Here is an 8,349-nt window from a genome sequence, read left to right as displayed (position 1 = left end):
GAGGTTTCCACTTGTTGTAAACCAAAAATAAAAAGCAATGTGTTACAAAATACTGCTTTTAGGTACTGTGCACTTAAATAAAATCTGTCATGCCATGTATTTATCCATTAACTACCTTATTTATCATCTACCAAATGTCTTTGTTCATCATCTATACCTCCACTGACTTCGTTAACGAGGCCCCCCAAAATAAAAAAGTCCTCCCATCTGTTGGTTTTTTGAATTATTTTATTTTACTACTCTATTTATGCACCTATCTCTGTATCTCTCTTTCAGTCCAATAAGCTTTATTGGCATGACGTTTCTTTTGTGTTGCCAAAGCACAGTTACAATTTAAGACAGTGAAAATTCAAAAACAATTAACAACAATGTATTGTTACAAAATCATAGTCAAACACTTTAAAGGGGAAAAACGAATTAAGTGAAGGAGTAAATAAAGAGGCAGAATGTGATTTGCGATGAGATGAACTCTATGTTTTTATAAATTGTGTTGGAAGTCGATCAGATAACGATCAATCAGAGTGAAGAAACAGTTTCCTCTCACACATGAAGCAGCAAAAAAACAGAGACGTGGCGAAGTTTAGAAACAGTGAACAGTCCGTCAGAGGAGAGAAGCAGGTAGGAACTGATGACATGTTGTCAAAATATGGAAATATGGTTTTTAAATATGTATTTCACTGACTGTATCTGATGTGACAAAGGTGGTTTATTAGATATATATAATGTGGAATTATTTATCTGAAGATTCGTCTTTTGGAGTTTCTGCAAATTTTGTAGACAGCCTGGCTTGTTCAACTGTTCATTTAGCTTACCAAATATAATGTACTGTTAAACTGTAAATGTATAACAGATATAACACATGACATCGAGCTATAACGACCAAAAACATCTGGTGAAATCACAAGCATCGTCTCTAGTGGCCGCAATGAGCTTCTGTCGGCCGCATTGCAGCAGGAACACAGTGCAGCGGCGCCCGGTGGTATCCAAGGGGCAGTGTTGGGGAATCATGAATAACATATCTATGCTAGTGGTTTTACTACATTTTTAGCTTGCTGGTCGTCATCTACATCTACATCATCTACATTTGTGGAGTGATTCAAATGGTTAAATAGAGTTTTTTTTTTTTATTTAATTTTTCATTATTTAGTTGTTAACTAATGAATCTACAAACAATTTTAGTTCATAGGTAAAAGAAAGATTTGTTTATTTTTATTTTACTGTTGCTTCTCTACTACAATTGAACTCCTTTAAAGTCTGGTGTGTACAGGCTGTTTTACAGAGGCTGACTATTATCTTGTGTGTACGAGTTATTATCTTGCATGCACAACATAATAACTTAAAAGATTGATAAGTTGTTTCCAAAAGATATTTGACTTCTTCGCACGAAATATTTTTTGTGCACACAAGATAATTCATTTGTTCCGACATTAACACATGCACAAGATTAAAAAATGTACCCTTTGGGGCCTTCAGGGCTCCTCAGGATGCAGAGCGGGAAAGAGCCAGGGTGTCAGAGATTCAGTCTGGACTGAACCTTATTTACTGTCTTTCCTTCATTTATCCAGAGCCATCATGATGACCTCAACCTTCCGGTCCTGCATTGTCCTCGGTCTCATCGGATCTATCACCACCATCCTCGCACTGCCACCTACTGAGCCGCCACTGATCCATGACCACCCCTTTGTAGCCATATGGAACGCCCCCACCGAGCAGTGTCGACGACTCCAAATCCCACTGGACACTGGCGCCTTCCAGGCAGTGACCACACCCGCCGCAGTGCCCGGTCAGTTCCTCACCATCTTCTACGAGGACCGCCTCGGTCTGTACCCTAAAGTTGATGTCGACAAACGCAAGCAGTACAGAGGTGGAGTCCCCCAGAACGGCAACCTGACGGAGCACCTGGCCAAGGCCCAGATTCAAATTGATCACTCCATCTCCCAGGATTCCTCCCCTGGGCTGGCTGTCATCGACTGGGAGTCCTGGCGCCCCCTGTGGGACCAGAACTGGGGATCGAAGCGTATCTATAAGAAGCTGTCCATCTCTCACGCCCTGCAGATGGCCCCATTTTTGTCATCAAGGAAAATTTCCAAACTGGCAAAAATGCAGTTCCAGCGCGCTGGGCGGCGCTTCATGGAGAAAACCATCAGCCTTGGCATTGGCGAGCGTCCAAGCCGCCGCTGGGGCTTCTACCTGTTCCCTGACTGCCACAACTATGCCTGGAGTAAGCCCGGCTACACAGGGAAGTGCTCTGCGAAGATCCAGAAGCAGAATGACCAGATGCTGTGGCTGTGGGAGCGCAGCACCGCCCTCTTCCCCTCCATCTATCTTCACCAGAACCTGAGGAACTCCCCCAAGGCCACGCTCTATGTCCGCAACCGTGTCCAAGAGGCGCTGAGGGTGGCCATGCTGCCGAAACGTCCTTACACCATGCCAATCTACGTCTACTCCAGGCCACTGTACCGGGACCAGACCCAAAAGTTCCAGAGCCAGGTGATTACTTGAAAACAGGAAAGAGTTCTGAAATATTGTATACAAGTAATGTAGGCTCTAAAGAAATTGCATTAAATATCAATGTACACACAAGTGTAAACATCCTCACCAACATGATCGCTTATGTCCAAACCAACATTAAATTCCATCTCTGCAGATGGCACTTTTCAGCCTCTACATTCAACTAATAATCGGTCAATTTAATTTCACTAGAATTACCCAGTAAAGAGACAAAACTCAGACCAACAATCATAGAGAGTCTATGGACAAAAAGCTAAATTAAGTTACACAAATAACCCGACACTTCTTATAGCAGAAAAAATCATCACCAAAGCAGACAACATGGAGCAATTTGAACACTATAAACTCCAAAGCGGCTGCAACCTACAGCAAAGGACAGACTGCACAGTTATACACCTCGTAGCAGCCCACGCTGTTGTTGACATTCTCATCTGGAGAGTGAGTTCTAAGAGTTTCTTGCTGTACTCACCTGTCTGAGGCTGCTTTCACACCTGCCCTGTTTGACTCGGATCAATCGAAGTCAAGTTCTTTTGCCCCCTAAGTGCGGTTCATGTGGGCAGGTGTGAAAACAGAAATTGCACTTGGTTGCGCATGACAACAACCGGACCAAGACCACCTCTTCAAGAAGGTCTCGGTCTGGTTACAAACAAGCTGGTGTGGTTTGTTTGTGGTTTCAAACTGTATGGTTTGACTAAAATGAACAATGACAGCAATATAGTCCACGATGAGCAGCGCTAAAATCAACCTGCGTAGTTGTCCCTCCATTGTGACATTAGAAAGTGTCACATTTATCTTGCAAGTGTACTCTTCTTCAACGTTTGCTTTACTTCCTGGATTTTCCCCACATGGAAATTCTGACCAATCAAGAGCAGCTTTCTCACACAAGACAAGACTGCTGTGAGAACACAAACCAACTCTGGGCAATTAGTGAAAACAGAAGTCACCACTGAAGGATCCATTGTGAGCATTTTTGCATGTTGGCCCAACCCAGCATGCTCCTGGATGATACCTTATTGTAAGTGTGTTTGATTTGGGTCATTCAGCATGCTTGCCGGGTGGAGCATTCAATGAGTAATTAATTAAGGTAGATGCAACCTTTTTTATCATTGCCGAGGAACGATGAACCATAACCCATAAAGACTAATCGGCCCAGGTGTGACCATCATTCCACTCCCCTCCAATCCCCTTACCCCCGGCCGATGAACGTAAACATTTACAACGTGTGTCTCTTCCAGGCTGTCAGCTGAGTGCTGAGTCACCCCTCAGGAGCTCTGCCCTCCTGCAGCCACAGACACACCTGCAGCTTCTTCTCTGCAGCAGCTGCTCATTTATCTCTTTTCTTCAGGACTGATTGACAGGACTTGTTTTTACTCAGTAACAACTTGAAATGTAGCGTAGTACAACACTTTGATAAAAAAGTACTCAAGTAAAAGTAAATCACTGTTTCTAAAAATACTCAAAAGTACAAGAACCCACACAAAAAAACACAACATAATGAGAGTACATGTAATTCATTACTTCCCCCCCTGCTGAACGCTTAAATTACTCATACACTAAGCTTAGGTTCGTATCGCAGTCAGGCACTGTTTGATGATTTGTCCATGCAGATCCTTTCCAGAGTCTCTCTGCATTCATGAGCTCCACTGTCTGAAAAATCAAACCTGGAAAACAAACAACAAATATAGTTGCCATTAACCAACAGCTGGGGCTGACATATCTGTGCTGACATTAGTTTCATTCTGTGGTAGTGGTGGCAAGGAGCAGTTAACTCTTTGTTGTGTTGATTAAAAAGATATCTAACTTTAAGCGCTGTTATTTCTGCAAGTTGATTTAAAACAAACCTGAACAGCTGCAAACATGTCATCCACACTTATTTTTAACATATAACAGATATAAATAGGTAGCTACAGGCCCCTAGTCTTAATTCTGCTATGACCATCTGATTGGCTTGGCTGCTTTTTAATCAAGTTAATAGCCACTGATAAGCAAAACACCAGCCCCATTTGAATTGCTGTTAAAGGGATTATCTATCAGCAGCAGTCTCTGTTACGGCTGCAACTTTTTGAGATTTTCACGGTGCGATAATCGTCTCAGAAAATATTGCTGTTTAACGGTATCACAGAATTATTATCAGTCACAATGAGTTTTTAATGGAAGTATGTGTAAAAACCCTCCCTTTTGAAAATAACCAAAATAAAGTTGAGCTTTTCTGTTCAGTTGTCTTTTGAATATTGTAGATAAGCAAATATGCAAGGTCAATTATAGCAGTCAATTTTAATATCATGGTACTGTATACTTTACAACAGGTATACCATTGCAACCCTAGTCTCTATACACTGACTTTTACAGAAATTCGAGAGAAAAGTTAAAGCAATTTAAAAAGTGAAAAGGTCTCATTCACAAACAGTGAATCAAATCTGTTCATAAACCACGCGTACGAACGTTTGATGCACAAATCTGGGATGCATCAGTGTTTTAGCACGTGAATTTGTTCCTCCTCTGCAAACAAATTTAGAACTACCTCATACCATGCATACGCACAAAGGATGAAGACCAGGCTTTCCTAAAATATGTAAACACACAACTTTTACCTAAATGCATCACATATTAAAAGCACATTTCTCTCTATTTCCTTATAGAGAAACTGGGTGTGGCAGTATGGTGATTGCAGATGCACCTGTTCATTTAAGTATACTGGCTGCATGGCCAAATGTACACGTACACGGTGTGCTGCACCTGTGTGTATACTTGCTGCAGCACAGACGTTCGTCGATGCAGCCAAAACGCCTGATACTGGTGGTCTCCGCCACAGACCACACCACTCAGACACAGAGGTCGCGAAAAGCGAAGAAGGCGGTGACAGTGTATTTCCGGATAGACACAAACATGGACACTCTCGACAAAGAGCATGGATACCAAGAGGCGAAGCTCCGTTGAATTTCTGCCAACAGCCACTAGGGGCGCTGCCGCCATTTTGGACTGTTGAGCTTGGACTGTTGCGCCCAGACAACATGCAAGATGTCAAGAAGAGAGGAGGAAAAAAGTAAAAGAAAACAGTGTAGTGCAATTAACTGCAACAACTATCAGTGGAACACCCCGCACCTGGCCTTCCACCGCTTCCCGAAGGATCCCGACAGAGGTGTACGTTTTAAAGTGTTTTAATATCAATTTAATTTGCCAGTTGTACGTTTTAAAGTGTTTTAATATCAATTTAATTTGCCAGTTTTCATGGGAAGATATATGTATATAGGCCTATATATGGCCTCTTGGACCATTTATATCAGAACTGATTACTGCTTTAGCATTAAAATANCGATATACTTCAGTTTGTCTGTGTGTTTTTGTATGCAAGCGGGTCTGCTGCGGTCTGCTGATGGTCCAAAATGGCGGCGGTAGGAAGAAACCATGGGGGAATTTGTTGCTATGGGGCGTTCTATTGAGCTTCGCCTCTTGGTATCCATGCTCTGTGCTCTCGATGAAGAGGAGATCATATTTTTATTGCTGTTAAGATCTCGGCAGAGGAAAAGGCGTCGTCTCCGCCGCCATCGGAGATGGTATGTGCTGCCCCTTAACCAATCACATGGGGAGTTTGTTTCCCTTGTTTTACCCATGCGAGCAATCGATGAGGAAAAGCACAGGGAATTATTCTTCTTTGGAGTTTTTTTATGGAGGTTGGCATCCGTTACGTTGTATTACCGCCATCTTCTGGGTCTACCTTGCTCCTACATCTTTCATTCCATTATATCCTTTTCACCAGTCCACCTCCGACCTCACATTCACAGTCTCTAGGTATACTTAGCACGAGCGCCTCTAGTGTTCATGTCAATATTGCATCTCACGTATGCGTCACGCTACTTCGCAGCAAAGTGTGCTGTCTATGTGCCAAACGACCGCAAAATAAGCATGGCAGCCAAACGTGCACGAAAACTGCACGCGTTTCGTGCAGCAAGTATACTTTAGCCTTTCGAGGGATTCTGATTCACTGACATACGCACGATGCCAAGAACAAAATCAGAAATTAGCCGGTGTGCACGTCATAATCCGATGGTTATTTTGAAGGGCACACTTAATGAATGCGCATATATTAGTAAACGAGGCCCATCATCAGGGGTGTAAGTGTTCATCAGATCTCCTGCGTGTCTCGTCCTCTTTCAGACGGACCTGGTGAGCACTGTGGGAGAGTCTGCAGCTCTGGGAGCTTCAGGGGTCGTAATGTGGGGAGGAAGCAAAGACTACAACAACAAGGTAAACACACTGGTTGAACTGGTCTGCTCCCAGTCAAATATACCAATATGTATGTTTAAAAGGTGGCTGTAGTCTTTTCTCTTTTTCATACATCATACACAACTGCACTGAGAGAGCTTCAGGACAGCGTCTCCTCTGTTTTTACATTATGTGTTTCCTTGCTGAGCTGCAGTGGAGGTATTAAAGCTCATTTATTCTCCCTTTACGCACACAAATGAATACGTCCATTTCAAATGTTGTGAATGTCACTGCCCCCATACTTCCATGTGTCCTTCATGATGGCATAGATACACCCAATAGGTGGCACTACAGGGTGGAGTCGGAAGTTTCACACAACAACGAACGAGGCAACAGTGAAGGAGGTCGTAATTTGGTACCTTTAGACGGAGACACTTGTATAGACAGCAGTAAATTTTTAATATCTTCGTCGTCTCCTACAGTAGTATTTAGCTTGAATGTTGCTACTGTCTCCTCAATCCCTGGTGGTACTGCCCTGTTTCATCCATATTTGCAAGCTTTCAGAAAACATGCACAAATATGGACGAAATGAACGCAGAGCAGGGACATCTGGGACAGCTCCGCCCGTCTCTGTATGTAACACAAATTTTGTGTGTGAACCACTGAGATGAGGCTGCTGGTAATAACCACGATGTTGAAGCAATGTAGACATGCTGTGTCATACACAAACGACCAGGCTTTAATCAACCAATAATGAAGCTGCCTTTGTTTCCTGTTTTAGGAGGAAGTGGCAGCCATGATGCTGCGGTGTTGTTATCTCAACAGACAGATGTGAAAGATCTTTTCTGCTTCTGTGTTTGTGTTCTCTTAATTTACTGTTATTTGATGTTAGCCGTCTCCTGATTTTGTTTGTATCACAATGTCATTTAATTTATGGTATGTATATGGTACAGTGTGCTTTAAAGGGCAATGGTGATTTTTAGATTTTAAAATGTAAATGTACTTTAAAATGTACTTTGTTACTTTGCACCACTCATCCTAACATACCAGTCTCACCTATAAACCCCGCCCCCTTTCCTTAGGCTGCCTGCCAGTCTCTGTCCGAGTACCTGACGTCCACCTTCAACCCGTACATTGCCAACGTGACCGCAGCCGCCATGCTCTGCAGCGAGGTCTTGTGCCAGGCGAAGGGCCGTTGCATCAGGAAGAACTACGACTCCAGCCACTACCTGCACCTGAACCCCGCCTACTTCAGCATCCTGCGGGCTAACAGGAAGTACGTGGCGATTGGTCTTCCCTCTGCTGCTGACCTGAAGGCCTGGGCTGACAACTTCACGTGTCAGTGCTACGCAGGGTGGCGCTGTGCACCCCAACTGTCCCTGCCGACTAAAATCAAACTCATCTGGGTTTAATCTGTAATCTGGATAGATTGCATTGCTGAAGCATTATGTAGTCGGTAAAACTACTGTCTTTAATTTGCTGAAAATGTAATTTGTTTATTTAAAAAACAGAAAAATCTGATTCTACAAAAATTCTGTTCTACACTTTGAAAGTTTCTTTCACACATCACAAACAATACTGATTAATTTAAAATGAAAACCAAAAGTTACCTTAATAAACGCTTTTAGAAAACAA

At 42.8% G+C, this 8,349-nt stretch overlaps 1 protein-coding gene across 1 annotated transcript; it reads left to right on the top strand.

Moving 5' to 3' along the window:
* The first annotated feature begins 584 nt into the window (after positions 1 to 584).
* Positions 585 to 8,349, top strand: LOC126407738 (hyaluronidase PH-20-like). Its single transcript, XM_050072922.1, has 4 exons — positions 585 to 618; positions 1,566 to 2,490; positions 6,667 to 6,756; positions 7,797 to 8,349. Exons 2-4 carry the CDS (start codon positions 1,573 to 1,575, stop codon positions 8,124 to 8,126), a joined length of 1,338 nt encoding a protein of 445 aa, XP_049928879.1. The 5' UTR covers positions 585 to 618; positions 1,566 to 1,572; the 3' UTR covers positions 8,127 to 8,349.

This window comes from Epinephelus moara, chromosome 20 (assembly GCF_006386435.1).
Source record: "Epinephelus moara isolate mb chromosome 20, YSFRI_EMoa_1.0, whole genome shotgun sequence".
Lineage (NCBI taxonomy): Eukaryota > Metazoa > Chordata > Actinopteri > Perciformes > Serranidae > Epinephelus > Epinephelus moara.
The sequence above is the reverse complement of the archived record's forward strand: the minus strand, read 5'-3'. Positions and strand labels throughout refer to the sequence as shown.

Excerpts from the sequence above, each read along its gene's own strand:
- LOC126407738 (XM_050072922.1), top strand. The coding sequence starts at position 1,573 with ATGATGACCTCAACCTTCCGGTCCTGCATTGTCCTCGGTCTCATCGGA. Across the intron at positions 2,491-6,666 it reads CCCAAAAGTTCCAGAGCCAG|ACGGACCTGGTGAGCACTGT; the intron begins GTGATTACTTGA and ends GTCCTCTTTCAG. Across the intron at positions 6,757-7,796 it reads GCAAAGACTACAACAACAAG|GCTGCCTGCCAGTCTCTGTC; the intron begins GTAAACACACTG and ends CCCTTTCCTTAG.